The 19,484-nt window shown below is 41.2% G+C and overlaps 1 protein-coding gene and 1 long non-coding RNA gene across 10 annotated transcripts; both read left to right on the forward strand.

Moving 5' to 3' along the window:
- Positions 1-848: 848 nt before the first annotated feature.
- LOC127345736 (uncharacterized) lies at positions 849-7,688 on the forward strand. 8 transcript variants are annotated; one of them, XR_011756304.1, is made up of 12 exons: positions 849-1,066; positions 1,144-1,239; positions 1,344-1,433; positions 1,512-1,563; positions 1,661-1,771; positions 2,094-2,178; positions 2,411-2,557; positions 2,658-2,721; positions 3,378-4,227; positions 4,395-4,694; positions 7,016-7,196; positions 7,339-7,688. It is a non-coding gene; the product is annotated as an uncharacterized lncRNA (long non-coding RNA). The 8 variants fall into 8 exon arrangements; XR_011756308.1 differs by having other exon boundaries at positions 2,496-2,557; XR_011756302.1 differs by having other exon boundaries at positions 2,128-2,178; positions 2,411-2,577.
- Positions 7,689-14,321: 6,633 nt separating this feature from the next.
- LOC127345737 (uncharacterized) lies at positions 14,322-19,214 on the forward strand. Of its 2 annotated transcripts, none has more exons than XM_051372265.2 (3): positions 14,322-14,649; positions 17,059-17,323; positions 18,773-19,214. In XM_051372265.2, the coding sequence occupies exons 1-3, from the start codon at positions 14,391-14,393 to the stop codon at positions 19,020-19,022; spliced, it is 774 nt and encodes a 257-aa protein (XP_051228225.1). In that variant the 5' UTR covers positions 14,322-14,390; the 3' UTR covers positions 19,023-19,214. The 2 variants fall into 2 exon arrangements, with proteins under 2 accessions (XP_051228225.1, XP_051228226.2); XM_051372266.2 differs by lacking the exon at positions 14,322-14,649 and adding an exon at positions 16,273-16,537.
- Positions 19,215-19,484: the final 270 nt, after the last annotated feature.

A 19,484-nucleotide genomic window follows, 5' to 3' on the forward strand; every position in this document is an offset into this window, starting at 1 on the left:
ATGTGACATATGTATTATTGGTCAAATTAGCAGCCAAAGTTAAAATACAAAAAAGAGGCACCACATGCATAGGGACATAGGGAGTATGAAGATGTGAACGCATCAAGCTTTAAAAGAAAAAAGGTAAGATTTAAGTAACAGGATATAACATATCAAAGTGTCCTAGAATTCACGATTCCAACAGAAAACTGGACAAGTATGTGAAAACCTTATCTATCCTATTTTAACAAAATAATTATTAAACGTGAAGAACATAAACATGCGCTCCCAATCCTTTGTTACTTAGCATCTTCAAAACATATGAGGGGATGGGGATTGTATCATTCAACCATTTGAAACTTGCACTCAAAATAATCATAAATATTGTGAATTTCTTAGATCTTATTGATAAATAAATAAAAGTTTGGAGAATGTGCAGAAAAAGGGGCATTGGAAGGTATAATAGCTGCCCCCCCATGGGGGCTTCACAGCGAACCTCGCACGTGAGCCATCGGATCTCCCCATCAGCGCATCTCGGCCGTCCGTTTTTCATCACTGAGACATATAAAAGCGGCAGCCCAAGTTAGAAACCCTAGCCGCCGCTGCCCAATCCCCTCACGCTTCGCCTCCTCTCCCAATCCCACCCCGTCTCTCCTGCTCCTCCCTCCTCTCCCTTGGCAAGAAGATGAAGGGGGATCGGCAGATCGAGCGGGCGACCATGCCGGGAACTCGACGAAGCTGCGGGACGGGGCAGCGAAGACCGGCGGCGGCGGCGGACGGCGGCGACCGGCGGGCGGCGGAGATGGCCGGGGCGGGCGGGAGAGCGCCGGCGGCGGGGAGGCGCACGGGGCGGGGCGGGCGCACGGGGACGGCGGCCGGGAGATGGAGGGCGGCGACCGGCGGCGGGGAGCAGCGCCGGAGGGGCGCCGGCCGGAGGTGGAGGACGGTGACCAGCTGCCGGAGGAGCGGTGGCCGGAGCTCCATCTCAACTGCTCCTCCATGCCGGCAGGATGCGGATGGACGGCCGCCGTTGCACCGCGCGAGAGGAGGCTCTGATGCGCAGATCCTTGTGACGTTGGATCCAGTGGTAAACATGGCTGCGGTTGTTGTCCTTGCCTTGTCTTTCTCTGCCTTCTTAGCATTGTTTGTATTTCTTTGTTTTAGGCATATGCATAGTTGTGGCAACAGATGGCAAAATTGCTGAATGATGTAGATGATTTGGAGCTGATGTTATAATGGCATCCGTATCATGGCAAGATGGTAAGCCTTTTGTGTTTTGTATTGAGGTATCTTTTCATGATTGCTTGGTGGCCTCATTAGTTACATTTTGGATGTGCTACAAACTGCCACGGCACTAAAACCAGAAGATGCATTTGACACAAATCGAGTGAAGTTTATTGGGAATAACCAGGGTTATGCAATATACTTCTCGAGAGGGCTGGTCCATTTAAGAAGTGAGATACTAAACATTAATTTTAACTCTTTCGGTGACCTGGTTCTGACTTACAATTCCTAAATTTTGAACATTTCAGATCAGGGAAAGTCAATCCTAAGTTTCCATGTCTTCTTCATCTTGGGATTTCGGTAAATTATCAACCCTTCTTTTGGATAATTGCTATTGAAGATTATACATTTGTTCTGAAGCTTTCTCAGAATTAATGATTTGGCCTTTCATATGTAGTGTTTTGATTCGAAGTTTCTGAAGATCTATCCAAATCTTGCACCAACTCCATTGAAACTAGCAGAGGACCTGGAGAAATTTAAAGTTCTTCAAAATGGCTACAGGATAAAGGTAGTTATAGGTTTTAGGTTTTGTAAAGAAAAATAAGCTCCTGTCCATTGCTGCTCTTCTGCACATTTATAGCTGCTGGAAACTTTAGGTTACTGAATCTTATTCTATTGCAAGTCCTGCTTTAAAATACTCTATACCACTTATAAAGAAAGTTGCTACTGACAACAGTAGAATGGCATGTGTAAAGTTGCATTGCTCAATTTACTAAGTAGCTGTATACTAATAGTAAGTCATGATTACATGCTCGGTTTCTTTCACTTTTGTATGGTGTAGTACATATACACTGCTACAATCTGCTTTGTCCCTCCTTGTTGGCATGCAGGTTATCATAATTGTTGTTTTGCTATCATTCCCAGGGTAATAAGAAGCTACAAAAGAAGTTACTAGAGAAATTTTGCAGTATTGAGGTACAAGATTTTCTCGGACCTTAGGTTGTTGTGTATTTGCAACAGTAAAAAATGCAATCTCATCTTTGGTTTAGCGAAATTGTCAATTTACCTGAAAATAAGGTGCAATCCATTATTATCTTACCTACAAATGTCAAGTGCAATATGAAAAAGAGTAAACATTAAAAATCGATATCAGTTTTTGATTTTCCTCAAATAACAAGTACGTTTGGCCTTTTAAAAATGGGTTCAGTACTTAGGCACAAGCTTGATGGCTTTCAAGCTCATTACCGCTATCACTAGAAGGTCTGTAAGTTGGTGAGTGTGTCATTTACCAGATGTGAAGATGCCAACTGATGGAGATGTTTGGGGAATAGACATGAAGTCTCTCAGGAACAAGGTTTGCATGTGGATCGAACGGTGACCTTCGGTTTTTGCTCTGTAAACTGAAAACCATGCAACGTTTTAAACCCCATTAAATTCATTCTTTCCTTTCACAGGTTCCGTGGATCATAAGTCAGGATGTAGCCATTAAAGTAGCATGACATGAGCACATCATAGGAGGTATGTACTGAGATTTTGCGTAGGAAGGGAACATTCTGGTTGTGTTTAGATTTGCCTACGATTGTTTGTTTATGTCTTATGTTGATTAGTTGGCGAGGAAGTAATTAGTATCCAGATAATATGTTCATATACGAGGATTCTAAGGCAGTGCTTCTATTCTAATTACTAGAAAAGTTGTAAACCTAAGTGTGGCTGGCAGGCAAATATGTAAGGGTCTATTTGATCTATTCTATAAGTTATATAGATCTTGGTGAACTGTACATGCTCATGTAGCTTCTTGACAACCAATAAGACGAACCTGAGTACACTGATCAACTGTATGATAGTAGCTTTGACTGTAAGTGATGAGCCTCTAGCTACGGAGCAGATTTTTCACCTTAGAGAGATACAATAAAGTTCCATTTAAATTGCTCGTGTAGTTTATTATGTGCTTGAGGTTTCGCTGTTGTGAGCTAACAAATGCAATTATGTTGTGTTGATGATTATTCCTGTAGCTGTGTAATTGTTCCACTGTGCTTGATTCTGTTTGGTTAGATGGCTACATTACTAATTTTTTGTGACATTCCTGACATGATATGTGCATGATATATGGAAAAGTTAAATTATCTCCCTGTATATTGCCATGCTGTTAACTATTTATATTTTATCTTTTGCAGAAATACTTTTGAAGTTTCTAGGTTGCCTCTCTTCTTTGTCTATCATGTTGGACCTTTCATCCAGAAAGTAAGGCACCCTCGCTGTTGACTTCCAAACTAAATTCCTCCTATTACTAAAACTGGGAGTATTCCTATTTTTATTTTGGCCTATTAACTTTTCATCCGTGCTTTGATTTTGCCTCATGTAGCCAACTGGCGTCTTAACCGATGTCGTGTCCATAGGGCATGATTTCCGCAGTGAATCTGGGTTGATTTCGTTGTTTGTTTGTACACTGATTTAAGGGATTTTCCTTGACCCTTTTATTGGCTATAGATGGCAGAACTCATGGATGGAGGATTTTGTTTCTATCAGCTCCTGAAAACTAAAAGGATGGTTGAAAATGAAGCCAACAACAGGGCTTATATACTGCAATATTTGTAGATCATTTATGATGCTCTAGATATTCGTTGTACTTACGCAGTTTCTAATCTCCTATTAATGTTTGATATCGTGCAATTTCAGGTACAACTTTTAGACAAAATCAACGAGCAATGTCTGCTATCATGGACACAAACTTGCTAATATTGAAGAATTTATGAGCTACATTTTCTTCCTTAAATGTCTTGAGTCATGTACAATAATGTGTTTATGCGGCTTATGACTATCTTTGCTAATGATGGCAGTGATAAGATGCAGAAGCAATTATCTCTAGAAGTTCTTGTGTACTGAGCTATTGTTGTGACTATCTTCTTTCTTTAATTACAATATATTTTGTGATGTGCAGTTCCAGTTTGGTACAAATTTTGGCACTTCAACTGTTGTATAGACCTTTTCAGCCAAGCGAATATTTTGAATATATGTGCACATAAGGTATCCATTCTCTTTTTATATTCTCTACATCACTACAGTTTTTGAGACCTTTCAGATCATAATATGGTGCAGACTCATAATAGGAATTTGTTTTAGATCTTCAATAATGGAAGTATCTGCTGTTTCAAGATTTTAACCATTCCCATGTTTATTAACCTATGAGTCAGGGCCTAAAAAAGAAAACTACTAGAGGATTGGAGGTCAAATATGCAAGGGGAAGTTTCTTTCCATACTGGGGATCAATGTTGGAACCCCAGTCTTCCGCGAAGATGTCCTTCATAAAACCGATACTCAGTGTTGACCAGATCAATCATGATAGAGGGAGTAAATCAACCAGCATAGGATCTACTTTTGATTGGACTGATGGGCAGAATTTAGCCGCCAATAGCTAATCATCAACCCAGAATGCTCTTTGGTACAACGGCATTAACACTCTTGAAAGTGTTAAAGAATGCATGAGTATGAAGGTATGTACGGCTTCCTTCTTTCTAACTCATGTTTATGAAACGTCATGATGATGAAAGGACGGATAATTTTTTGATGAATCTAAGGACTGAACAAAAAAAGATAACAAAAAATACAGTTTTTTTGTCAGGTTGGATGCTATATATAGACATGTAGTGTTCGCTCCTACCAACCTGATTTTGAAGCAATAAAATTTCTTGCCTATAGTTGGTCGTGCCATGGCTCCTTTTTTGTTGTGTAGGTGCTGCTTGTTAAGTTCTGATATATAATGGTTGTACTGCAAGCAAGTTGGTCATTCCGTACTGTTTTACTTAGTGCACATGGCAAAACCTTATTCAGATCATGGACTTACGGGCAAAATGTCCGATGCCTGGCAACGTATGAGTTTTTATATGTGTCATGACTACTACCCTGTGCACATCTAGGGCTCTAAGTCCCTAAATAATGACTTTGTATGCCTATTTCATGATAACTCTGATCTCAATGTGCAATGCACCACAACTATTCAGTTTAGCTAACAGATTTAGAAATGGGAAAATCTTAATACAAGTAATGTAGTATTTAAGGATTGAGATTTATGTCCATTTTGATGGGAAGGTGCTACCGTGGACATTTTATCTGGAGATTTTACAATTTTCCAAAATGTCCTTTACCTTTATTATTTGCCACATGACCTCCACAGCACCACCTGTCATTGACTGACATGTGGTGGTCATGTGGCAAAATAATAGAGGTTCAGAGAAAAATGTGGCAAATTATTAATGAAGAATTAAACATTTTATTCCCGTTTGATGTTTGGTTGGAAATGCCTGAGCTATAGTTGATGTTTGAGATATATCATTAGGAAAATATTATTCATTGGCAGGTGATAGGTGTTCCCGAAGCTGGAGTAGTCCTGCTAGCTATGAACAAACTTTGCTGAAAAATCTCATTAATTACTTCAAAAAAATTAGGACGTGGGAAACACATAGATAGAAGTAATTATTAGGTCACGGAGCATAGTAAACGAATATGATGCCAATGCTGATGCATAAGGTCGTTGATAATTTTTCGGTATCTTACAGTGGGTGGCACATGACTAACTCAACTATTTAGGTGCAAAACAAAATAAATATAGAGCAAGTTGAAATATTGCATTTTCACGTGTTATGTTAACAGATAACGTAACCGCTGAATGTTTGGGTTTAATAGATAGGTTGCAAGTATGTAAGGTTGTGGTCTCCTCGGGGCTGATATTTTGCCTAAAGGTTTTCATGCAGTTTTAGCTTGCATATAATGTCTAATGTTGTGTAAGTTTAGTGCCACAAATCAGTTGGAAGTGCCACAGATCTTATGTCTACTTGCTTTTAAATGGACCATATTATTTTAATTTTTATCTAATCTCTCGATCTCTTCATGGTCCTGAACCCTAGAAAATATGCTTACTAGATAGGACACCGCCTCCCAGTGAAGCTGTCTTAAAACTAATTGCCTTATCTAATGCATAAAAAAATGAGACCAACAACACGAGGAGGAACCCTTATGGTTTTTTTTTATAAAGAAAGAGCCCAGGCGTGTGAGATACCACAATTCTGCACCAGACTGTAGTCGAACCCTGACCAGCAGTCCAATGCATAAGTTATATGTAAACCTATCACTTAGGACGTATATATGTTGTTGGGTTGTTCTTGTCTAAGTTTCTGTTTGTTACTTTTATGGGTTTTTTCTAGAATCCGAAAAGGTCTGAAAGAATTCATTTACATGGTTTATATACAATAGAAGGTGTTAAAATATTCAGTGATTTTGTAGCACAAAAGAAGTGATAAGGGAGATGCATTTTTAAAACATGGAAATGTTCCAAATGTTTCCTCTCATACAAGCTTTGGCTGATTTATTAGTGGATATATGCTCTCAGTTTAGTTCCCACCTTATCTTATAGACAGTACTAGATGGCTAAAACTCTGCCCCTGACCATGCATAAAACTTGCTGCCAACCTGCTCTCATTAGATTAACTACAAGTTGCTTAGATGCAATCATTTTTTTTCTAAGATTCACATTTCCTACATTTTTCTCCTGAATTTGGTATGTATTTCCCTTTGACTAATCTACATGTCACACATAACTGAGATGGTTATGATGAATACAAAATGTTAAAATTGATTGGTAGTAGCTTGTGGGCTCCATTAACTTTCTAAAATTATTAGATTCCGTGTGCTGCCAATAATAACTTGAGGCTAATGGGTTCTCATGTTTCTTATACATTCAATTAGTAAACGTCCTAGACATTTCCTGTTCATTAAGATAAGTACTTTTATGCTAACAATATTTCTTGTTCATTTGCAGGTTTTCATCAGACCAAGGTATGGAAGCATGAAAGAGGACTGGTGTTGATGCTGGATATAAGCGAGTCACTATTGTTCATTACAACTCACCAGATCTATACCTATAATCTCTCAGCTACATATTTCTGGAACATTGTCGAACTATTTTCAAGTTTGAATAGACTATTCCTGACACTACAAGTGTAAGTAGTTTTTAAATTCGACTTTCTTCGTTTAAGGAAGCACGTTGGTTTCATAAAAAAAATAAGAGTGGGCTGGTCTGCTTTGATAATATGATCGTTCACTTCATTCTATCTTGCTGTTTGATCCGCACTTACATTACAGCGGTATGATCTGGTTTGGAAGCTGGATGCATGATCTGCGGGCTTCTGTTGCTCTTCGTGCGGCTGGACTTCATCCAAGCTACTTCTCTAGCGGCCAGCTCTAGATTACTTTTTGGAAAAATGTGGTGTTTCCCCCGAATGTTGTTCACGTATCATCCAATTGTTTTCTGCACTTTATTGCCTACGGTAGCGTCTTCACGGGTCTTGCCTAAATTTCCATGACATGTACATACATATCAAAATATGTCAGTAACTTCTATACTCGGTAAAATACAACCAATGCCAAAGGGATGAGTCGAAGACCCAGTAGTTATTTGAGAAAACTAAGGTACTAGATGCCCCTTTTCCTTCCTTTGTTTTTCCATATATTTTCTAATGTTTTCCCTTCATGTATCTGCGGTTCATTGATTGCTTAGTAGGTAAGGTATTATCTTTAATGCATGCATTAACCAATAGCACTATATTCAAGCCTGGGATATCTTAATTCAGACCTTCTTTGAAGATGGTTTTCTTTGATTTATTTCGCATTTTCTACAACAGATGACCCTCCACCCCTTATATACACGTTACTCTCATTGGTTGTAACCTGCATACTTTCCTGATTTCTTACAATCAGTAGCTTGCATCTCTTCTTTTCCTATGCCTGTGTCTCTTCTTTTTGTATATCAAAGTGCTAGGATAATTTATGAGCTTCAGATATAACACGATAGCAGTACAAGTGGATATATATCATTGGCTTTTGCTTCATGCTGCTATCTCCGCTCTCATTTTTAGTTCTTCGTACTTTGTGCTACCTGCCATACTCTGTTTGGAGAAAAGACTTTGTACGCATGCTTAAAATTTATAAGAAATGGATTATTATATTGGTAACTATTTTTATCGCAATTATACGAAATAGATGTTGACATGAGTTCCACGGGGTCGTGCGCCAAGGCGCACATCTAAATCTAGTATCATTGGACACAGCTAAGGTATGCAATAACTCATAAGATAAGAACTAATAGCATACAAACCCGAATGTTTCTAGATCTATCAGCACCACTTCATAAGCTTCCCGAAAATATTCATTGGAATACCTTGGTGGCATGACTAGTAGAGATTTTTTGGCAGGAAATAGTTCTAGGATGGACGCAAGAAAGACATCTTTCATGACGCCAATGACCCAAGGTCAAACACCCCTGACATAATATGTATGTATGTATGAAATGACATTACCCAATACTATGCTACAATTAAAACTAGATAAGTCTGAATCGATGGAGCCATCATTCATAATTTTCTCATTCTAACCAAGATGTAAAAGATTGCCATACTCGGCTTATTTTTAACAAACTAAAATCATGTTAATATATTTTTGTTGCCCTGGTCATAGCCCCACAAATCCTCCCTCATAATCCAGGTTCATTATACTTCACCAGAAAGAGCATGCTGTGGGCTTGTGGCAGGTCTGTGCCCGCGGGCCCATGTCAAATCATGTGTTGGTGGCATATGTGTAATATCCTAGAGTCCATAAAATTAAGGTTTATTAGTTTACCGCGAAGAAGTAGCGCATGATGCATATTCCACTTTAAAAATAAAACTTTTGATGAATATCATATCATATCATATCACATCATATCTTGATGGTTTATTTATTACTTGAAATAAATAAGATTATTTATGTCATGAAACATATATGTTAATTATTTATTGTGCATGGCCTACATGGTCATCGCAATGTGGGCCACTGCTAGTAGCTAGAAACGAGTGCATGTGGTGAAATTGAAGAACCATATATATGCACACACAAGCCAATAAAAAGGCAAGTAGTGAGGTGGCTTTACAATCACATTGCCCAAGCTATACATTATGTTCCTTAGTTTTATAGACTGGGTTTTCATTTCTTTGAAGTAATGTACATGCATCACTCATACATAGAGGGAGTGGGGTCACATCGTAAATAGATTGGTTGCTTAGGTTTAGGAGACATCAAGACTTACTATGCTGCATCATTATATCCTTCAGCATTGGATTGTACAGTCATTTTGAGAGTGGTTTCTTGGGTTGTCTCTAACGCGCCTCTTTTCCCCAAGCAACGCACCAGGTTCTTCTCCATGTCAAGCTCAGATACTCCCCGTGTCTCACCCTACATTCACACAGCAGCCACAACGACATCGTTGACTAGACGAAAAATGCCGTGAGAAGGTATTGAGTTGGGTTCCAAATACAACGTCGTTTTAGAAAAAGAAAACTACGGAAAAGTAAACTAACCTCAAAGATCCAAAAAGACGTATAAATCCACCACCTCGACAGGTAAACCCTAATATTTATAAAACTGCTGGCAGCGATACACCACTTGCAAAGAAGATTGTCCATACTAGAACAACTCTGCCTTTCTTATTACAGTAGGTTTTTTTGGGAGGACTTTTTACATTAGGTAGAACACCTAGCTAACAGAATTGGTAGAGCAAGAGCCCAACACCAGCCTAGAAGGGTGTGACCAAGTGGTTCTCGTATTACCTGGGCCAAACACCAGCCCATCGTGAAATTCTCTGGGCTAGTCAGACTCAGATGTGGCCGCCGTGGATATACTCCGCACCGCATGCCGGGCTCTAGGAACTCTGTAGCACACGAGCCGGCCATGGCGCTCGCATTGGGCCCCGGTGGCAGCGCCAGCGGCGGTACGGACTTCTCTGTGGTGGTGTTGGGGTCCGACTTCGCGATGGACGCCAGCGCGGCGCTCCTCACTCCCCTGCCGACCGCGAGGAGGCGGAGTGGCACGACTACGTCCCCGACCTCGGGGAGCTCCAGGCCGTCTGGGTTCAGGGCGCCAACAGGTCCGGCCGATCCGTCGTCCGCGTCATCGGCAAGTTCTTATTCCCCGGTGCGTGACACGACAAGTCGATTTCTCATGAAACAACTTTGTGAACGCGTAGTACGTGAAGATGTAGGTGCGAATTTTTTGTTCCAAGTTTTTTAACATTTCAATTAAAAAATAAAGGAAGCATATGCTTCCTTGGTACAAAACACGTTTGCCTGGAGTAACAACTGTTTTCCTAACAATGCAAGTTAATTTAGTTCATAATAACAGTATTCAAACTGTTATAATTTTTCATCTTCATGTGACGTGCTTTATGGCGAGCAATCCAAATACCATCTCCAACAGGCAAGTGTTTCATCTGTATGGCATGGTAACGATCAGCAGCACTTTCTTTGCGCATTATACGAACAGCTATATTTAAGCAAAGCTTGTTAGATTATTTTAGGCAATTCACTTTTACACGAGCATCGAAAGAGTGGGACGGTCACCAAACATATGGCACAATTAAGAGCAAGTAAAATAGTATATTATTGCTTAGTTGGAAGAGAGAGGGGAGGAGAGAGAAGGAGAGTGGGCTCTTATGCAAGAGCCAGCTCTAGCACGTGCTCCTAGGCACTTTGTGAGAGTGAAAGGTGGGCCACATATTGATTAAGTACTACATTTTTATAGCTCACTATTGTATATGTTGGCTATAAGTTGGCTATATATGACATGACACTTGGCCTATAGCCAGCAGCTGGCTATACTATTGGAATTGCTCTAATCCAGCAATACAGAGGGCATTAAATTTAGAACCGTGTTGATTCATAGGAATAATAACTTTTAGCATTGTAATTTGGTTACCAAAGACATGTTCAAGGACAACACGCAAATAACTACTGAATTAGATACAAGAAGCAAGGGATGAGAGAGTAGCCTAAAATAACAACAAAACATCAACTAACCTCTACATGTATATAAAACTGCGAGTGTATCTTATCAACAACATCTCTTATGGTACGGCACCTCGACAAAAAGGTAGAAACCATGAGGGAACTGAATTGTGATGCAAATATGGAAGATTAAATAAGTATAAAAAATGATAGGCTGCAAAAATGATCAATTTTTTCATATGATTTTTTGGGGGAATTTAGGAATACAGTCCAAAACATACAATACTCCCCCAATCCCCATTTAGGTGGTGTACAGGCTTTTCAAGGCCTAAGTTTGACCATCAAGTTGGCCAACAAACAGATGGATTTATGTCACGAAGGTATACCATTGAATTTGTATTCAAATAGGTTTCTAATGTTTGTCAAGTTTCATAAAAAACCAATATTTTTATGATTATGTATAAAAGAGAAAATAAGATTATTAATTGAAATAAATAAGATTATTTATGTCATGAAACAACATATTTAAAATTATTTATCATGCAAGGCCTACATGTATCTCATACAATATAATGATATCTCTATCGCAATGTGGACCACTGCTAGTAACTAGAAATGAGTGCATGTGCTAAAATTGAAGAGCCATATAGACACACTCACACACACAAGCCAATAAAAGGGCAAGTAGCGAGGTGGCTTCACACTCACATTGCCCAAACTATACATCGTGTTCCTCAGTTTTAGAGTTTCTCAGTTTCCGTTTCTCTAGAGTGATGAACAAGCATCACTCATATATCGAGGGAGTGGGGGTCACATCATAAATAGATTGGTTTTTTAGGCTTGGAAGACATCAAGACTTACTATGTTGCATCACTATATCCTTGGCTTGTTCAACCCCTTTCAGAGGGGTTTCTTGGGCTATGTTATTAAATATGATAGTAGTGACTCCGAAGAACCTATTCTCCCCAAGATACGCCTCCATTAGCACCATCTTCTTGGCTGCGACAATTTCATAGATCCTCTATGTCTCACCCTCTGTCCACAACACTAGCCACAACGACATTGTTGACTGGATGAAAAATGTCGCAAGAGGTATTGGGTTGGGTTCGAAATACAAACTCCTTTTCACAACTATATGTTGTTTCAGAAAAGAAAAAAACCGCTGAACAATAAATTAACCTCAAAGATCCAAAGAGACGTATAAACCCGCCACATCGGCAGGTAAAACCCTAATGTTGATAAAATTGATGGCAATGACACACCCCTTGCAAAGCATATTGTCCATACTACTCCCTTTGTGCCACGAAGGCTCTATGAGATTTTTCAAAATTTGGAAACTTCCTGGATGAGAAGGAGTAAAACAATGGGACATGTGTTTCTACACCCCGGTGTATATGCATCCTTTATTCGAAATTCACATTAAACATATTTAAAAATGTCAAAAAATACAAATAAAAATTTCACATGTATACCTTGACATGTTACATGCTCACAAAGTTGTTCATCAAAAACCGATATGTTTTGTGCTCTGCGCAAAAAAGACAAATTTTTAGTGCTAAAATAGTCTATTGTGCGAGCCATTATTTTTTTACACAGTGTACAAAAATTATCGATTTCATGTGAAACTTTACGTGCACACATAAAATATATCTCTCTATATGCTAATTTTTTGGGAAACGCTAAGAAGTCGTTTGAAAGCCAGGTTTTCATTTCATTTGTAGCATTTTGAAATGAATACATTTCATTTACATTGTAATTCCAGAAATTGACACTTGTTTGGTTGCCACAGGAATTGTAAATAACAGTAGAATTCAATATTGAATTTGTTTGGTTGCCACAGGAATTGTGAATGACAGGTTTCAGCTTGGAATTGTGATTACACATGGCATCATTTTACTGGATTTCCTAAATAAAATGATGGCCCAATTCTGTGGCAACCAAACAGCCCACCTATGGAATTTTAAAATGAATTCCAGGATTCCATGCTCAAATGATGGATACCAAACGACCTCCTATAATCTGGGGGATTAGAAATCTAATCCCCGGTTCCACCGCAAGCCACGCGCCGCGCGACGAGAGAAAAGGAGTACTCCACATGGCAGAACCACACGGACGCAAATGAAGCTCTCCCATGGCCGTGAAGATTGCCGCCCGTCGCCCACGGGATCGTGGCCGGTTTTCCGTGCCGCTGCCTATATCCATATGCTCATGGCTGGACTCTGCGCCGCCGTGTATCTCCATATGCTCATGGCCGTCCTCCGCTCTGCCGCGACAAACCGCGTCGCCGCAGGGCTTGCTCAAAGCCGCTGCGCCTCCCTATCTACCTCCTATGTGCTCGTGTAGCTTCGGTCGCCGGCATCGGGAACCTCCACCTCGCTTCTCTTTCAAACTTCTCTGTGCTCTTGTAGCTCTGACCACTTTCCTCTCAACCTCTATGGAGTTTTGATCCCGCTGCCGATCTTATGTGTACGGCCATGGCGCCGTGGCTGCATGTGCTACACGATGGTTGGTCGCTACTGGGCGTTATCGTAGCATCACATTTTCGCCAAAAAAAAATTATGATGCTACTATAGCATTTCTTTTTGGCTACATTAGTTTGTTTATTTGCTAATATTGTATTAATTGTTTGCTACAATGCCTTCCGCGAAATTTATGTTGCTACAATAGTATTCTACATCAATGTACGGTTTGCTACAATGGTAATATCATATTGCTACATTCTTTGTGTTTTTTTGCTACTTTAGCATATATTTCTGCTACCATGTCTCCGGCGAGTATCCGGCGAAATCTTTTGCTACATTTGTTTTTGGTTTTTTGCTATAATAGCATAAGTTTTTTGCTACAAGTTCTTCGGCGAGTCTTCGACGAGGTTGGTTTTGCTACAATAGCAAAATAAAATGGTACAATTGTTGTGTTTTTTTGCTACCATGTGTCCGGTGAGGTTTCCGATGACGCCTACGACGAGTTCCTGGGTGTCATCTCCGGCGAGTTTTCTTTGCGAGGTCTCCGATGAGGTCGGTTTTGCTACAATATTAGAATTTGTTTGCTACAATAGTACAACATTTTTGCTACATTGTCTCTGACGAGGTCTTCGGCAAGTCTCCAACAAGATCTGTGTGTATTTTGGGCGAACCATTTTTTACTATAATTAGGTTGATTTTGCTACGAATAAACCGTTTTTTGCTACACCTAACAGAATTGGTAGAGGAAAGAGCCGAACACCAGCCTAGAAGCGTGCGACCAGGTGGTTCTCGTATTAACTGGGCCAAACACGAGCCCGTCGTGAAATTTTCTGGGCCAAACGTATGCTGCCGCCGTGGACATACTCCGCACCGCACGCCGGGCTCGCTCTAGAACTCTGTACTGTTGCACGAGGCGGCCATGGCGCTCGCATCGGCCTCCGGCGGCAGCGGCGGGAGGGACTTCTCCGTGGTGGTGCTGGGGTCCGACTTCGCGGCGGATGCCAGCGCGGCGCTCCTCACCTCCTCCTCCGCCGACGGCGAGGAGGCGGAGTGGCACGACTGCGCCCCCGACCTCGGCGACGACTTCCCCGACCTCGAGGAGCTCCAGGTCGTCCGGGTTCAGGGCGCCGACAGGTCCGGCCGGTCCGTCGTCCGCGTCGTCGGCAAGTTCTTCCCCGGTGCGTGAAACCCCTCTCGTTGATTTCCGTCCTCTTCTCCCCGGATTTATGAATTGGTAGTTGGGGATTGCTCGTGCACGTCTAGGGTTTGGTGTGAATGAAGTCTATGCGATTGAATCGTGGCTGTATTCCGAGGATAAGTGCGGGGTGACCAAGTTTGCTATACGTCAGACTTGAGCATGTCCATGTCCCTAAAAATGGATTTAGGTGGCGCAGAGTTCATAGTATTCATTTCAACCTCAATCTAGTTTGTATCCAGCTTACTGCTAGTATTGGATGGTTCCTTACCATGTCCTTGTTGCTCCAACTTCATCTCAAGTAATTTCCCAAATTATTATTCCTACTTTGAGGAATCATTTCGCCCCGCTCTGCATGCTAGGAGTGGCGCAGCAAGGATTTTCATAATGAGTTTGCACAGTTAAGGGAAAATCAATTTGGTTCCTGGATGCACATGCTCCACTAGCAAAAAAAAAAAAGGTTCGAAGTGCCGAAAAATTTGACAAAAAAGTCTACATGTACATCTACATAATATGTGTGTTCGTCAAGTTTCATGAAAAACCAATATTTCTTATGATTATGTACAAAATAGAATAAGATTATTAATTGAAATAAATAAGATTATTTATGTCATGAAACAATATATGTTAAAATTATTTATCATGCATGGCCTACATGTACCTCATACAATATAATGATATCTATCGCAATGTGGGCCACTGCTAGTAACTAGAAACGAGTGCATGTGCTGAAATTGAAGAGCCATATAAACACACTCACACACACAAGCCAATAAAAGGGCAAGTAGTGAGGTGGCTTCACACTCACATTGCCCCAGCTATACATCATGTTCCTCAATTTTAGAGTCTCTCGGTTTTCATTTCTCTAGAGTGATGAACATACACCACTCATACATCAAGGGAGTGAGGTCACATCATAAATAGATTGGTTGCTTAGGCTTGGAAGACATCAAGACTTACTATGTTGCGTCATTATATCCTTTAGTACTGGTTTATTCAACCCCCTTCAGAAGTGTTTCTTCGGCTATGTCTCTAAAGATGATAGTAGTGCTTCCGAAGAGCCTCTTACCCCCAAGCTATGCCTCCATTAGCACAAGTTCCTTTTGGTCTACAACACTGGCCACAATGGTATCGTTGGCTGGATGAAAAATTCCACGAAGAGGTTATTGAGTTGGGTTCCAAATACGAACTCTTTTTCACCAATATATGTTGTTTTAGATGTGGAAAAGTAAACTAACCTCAAAGATTCAAAGAGACATAAATCCACCACCTCTACCAGTAAAACCCTAATATTGATAAAATTGCTGGCAGCGGTACACCCCTTACAAAGCAAATTTTTTTTGGAACAATGCAAAGCAGATTGTCCATACTAGAACAGCTGTATTTATTTTTACAGTAGGTAGAACACCTAGCTAACAGAATTGGTAGAGCAAAAAAAAGAGCCCAACATCAGCCTAGAAGCGGGCGACCAAGTGGTTCTCGTATTACCTGGGCCAAACACCAGCCCATCGTGAAATGCTCTGGGCCAGTTGCGTGTCGCCGCCGTGGACATACCCGCACCGCACCGCACCGCACGCCGGGCTCTAGGAACTCTGTACTGTAGCACACGAGGCGGCCAGCCATGGCGCTCGCATCGGACTCCGGCGGCGGCAGTGGCGGGAGGGACTTCTCCGTGGTGGTGCTGGGGTCCGACTTCGCGGCGGACGCAGGCGCGGCGCTCCTCACCGACGGCGAGGAGGCGGAGTGGCATGACTGCGCCCCCGACCTCGGCGACGACTTCTCCGACCTCGAAGAGCTCCAGGTCGTCCGGGTCCAGGGCGCCGACAGGTACGGCCGGTTCGTCGTCCGCGTCATCGGCAAGTTCTTCCCCGGTGCGTGAAACCCCTCTCGTTAATTTCCGTCCTCTCTCCCCGATTTGTGAATTGGTAGTTGGGGATTGCCGGTGCGCGTCTAGGGTTTGGTGTGAATGAAGTCGCTGCGATTGGATCGCGGCTGTATTCCGAGGATATGTACGGGGTGACCTTTGCTGTCCATGTCCCTAAAAATGGATTTAGGTGGCGCAGAGTTCATAGTATTCATTTCGATCGCAATCTAGTTTGTATGCAGCTTACTACTAGTATTAGATGGTTCCTTACCATGTCCTTGTTGCTCCAACTTCCATCAGAATGGATAACCGATTCGATACAACAATTAGCATGATTCTCAAAATTAATCATTTTTAAACTGACAGCTAACAAGCTGTTGCTTGTTCCCTTCTCTTAGTATTGTGGGAGTCTCATAACTTATACCATAACACTGATGCTGCGATGCCACAAGTTTTAGCATTTATATGCCCGTAGTCCCTATAAAACTCCCTGTATCGCTCACGTGGCATTTTCTTTTGGAATTCCAGCTCCTGTTATAGACGGTGAACGTCTGAAGAGGTACGTGTTCCACAAGCTCCGCACTGAGTTGCCAGGGGGTCCATTCTGCATCCTATACGTGCACACCACTGTACAATCAGATGACAACAACCCTGGAATGACAATCTTGAGAGGGATTTATGAAGAACTTCCACCTGAATACAAGGAAAGGCTGGAGATACTGTATTTCCTGCATCCTGGGCTTTATTCCTGGCTGGCATTGGCCACACTAGGCAGGCTCTTCTTAAGCGGAGGGTCAGTTTTCTCTCATACAGTTCTTGAACATTTAAAATGTTTGATCCTGTAGGTTTGTTTTATCATGATATCGGACATAGCTAGAAAACCAGCATATCAATTTTTATTTTTTATATGATTATATGCTTCAGAGTTGGTCTCACGATATCAGGAAACCAGTGAATAATTGTGAAAGAGCGGTCTAGATTTTGCAGACCTTTATCTGGCTTGAGAATTATTTCGTACAGTGTTGTGTCATGCAGTTCTTGAATCATGAGCAGTTACTCTTGTAATATGCTTTAGGGAATTCCTAGGAAAAAGACTCTGATTTGAATTGAACAGGCAGAATGGAGAGACTGTCATTGTCTTTGTTAGTTTTCGGCAGGGCCGGCCCTAAGGGGGGGCAGGCAGGGCGGTCGCCCCGGGCCCCCGAAATCAAGGGGCCCCCAATCCCCAAGAAACTATGCTGTGGATGAACTGATGTCCATCGCCATTAGAGCAGATCGAGAGCTTCTCTCGTACAGTTGACAGGCACAGGGGTGAAACGTTACGGACGAAGCACGGTTGCTTCTAGTGGGCTAGTACTTGGGCCTTTTTGTCCTTTCGTTAGGTTTGGGCATTTTTCTCTGGTTATTAGGTTGTGTTTTTTGCTTTCAATTAGCTAGGTACAACGATTAACTGGGCTGGAGCAAATTAGCTTTTTTTTTTTTTAGAAAATGGAGCAAATTAGCTAAACCATGGTGTTCTACGAAAGTCACAGATAATACTTAGAAGAAAAAGAACTGCAGCACACAGTTGACTGTCCACACACTTTCGTTTTCCATTGTGTGTTGATCTTCTCTCTAATAGATGACACAAATGGAGGAATTGCAAGGCCATGACAAGGTAGAGTCTAGCTCCCCATCTACAAGGCCCTGTATTCGACACTGTTCACTGTCGATATGATATTGGAAAAAAATTGTCTATTCAAAGTATTTGATAGCAATATCTATTATATTAAAGAATGTGTTAGAATGCACTTGAAATATTTATTAGTAGTATCTTTAAATAATAAATAATTAATTATTATTTATTATTTTAATGGTTATACTAGGGCCCTGGATTCTAAATTCGCCCTGGGCCCCTAAAACCTCAGGACCGGGCCTGGTTTTCGGTATTCATATTTGCCTAAGTTTTGGTGGAACGATGCCTCATTCTATATACCATTTGGACAACAAACAACAGCTTTGAACTCATATACTCCCTCCGTCCCAAAAAAAAAAAAAACTGCTCAGGTTTGTCTAGATACGGTTGTACCTAGACATGTTTTTAGTGTGTAGATACATCCGTATCTAGAAAAAGTGTTGAGCAACTTATTTTTGGACAGGGGAGTATCTGTCTTGCTCGCTTAGAATTTTACTTGACTTCTCACTCAACATGCAACTAAAAATGCACTCAGTTTCCCTCACTTTAGCTAATTGTTTCTTGCAGGTTGTATTGGAAAATCAAGTATATTACTCGACTGGAGTATCTATGGGCGGACATAAGAAAGGGCGAGGTTGAGATTCCAGATTTTGTTACTGAACACGACAAGATCCTTGAGCACCGGCCATTGACAGATTATGGCATTGAACCTGATCCTTTGCATCTTGCTGATATACCTGCCACTGGGTACTCGCTTGGTAGGTATGAAGACAAATGGTCTCCCGAAGATAGGTGGCATTCTCGCAATTACATGTGAAATTTTGTGATGTTGAAGGCTTGGAAGTTTGATGTGTCTATAAATATGACCATGGTAACTCATACTGGATTGTTGTAGAAACATTGTCCATAATAATGTCATCTCTCATAATTGTACCAGCATGTATGACATATTAAATGATAGCCAGATTGGACAGATGCTAAATAATGTGATTTTTATGTTTCTTTGAAATTCTGAGTGTCAACATAGACTCGTGAGCTCTTGGTTTATATGTGTAGAATGGGGCACATGTTTGCTGGTTATTTGAGTTGGCATATTTTCTGTGATGCCATCATACTCCAAACGCAGGCAGCCCAACACAATATAACTGTTGCTGACTTGCTGTATAACATCGTTTCCAGAATGAAATATCACTCTCACCATATGATGTCGACGATGCATGATTCGTTGGCAATTCGATCTCCAGTATTTGCTGCGCCGACGACTTGCTTTTTCCTGTTG

Source organism: Lolium perenne, chromosome 3 (genome assembly GCF_019359855.2).
Source record: "Lolium perenne isolate Kyuss_39 chromosome 3, Kyuss_2.0, whole genome shotgun sequence".
Classification (NCBI taxonomy): domain Eukaryota; kingdom Viridiplantae; phylum Streptophyta; class Magnoliopsida; order Poales; family Poaceae; genus Lolium; species Lolium perenne.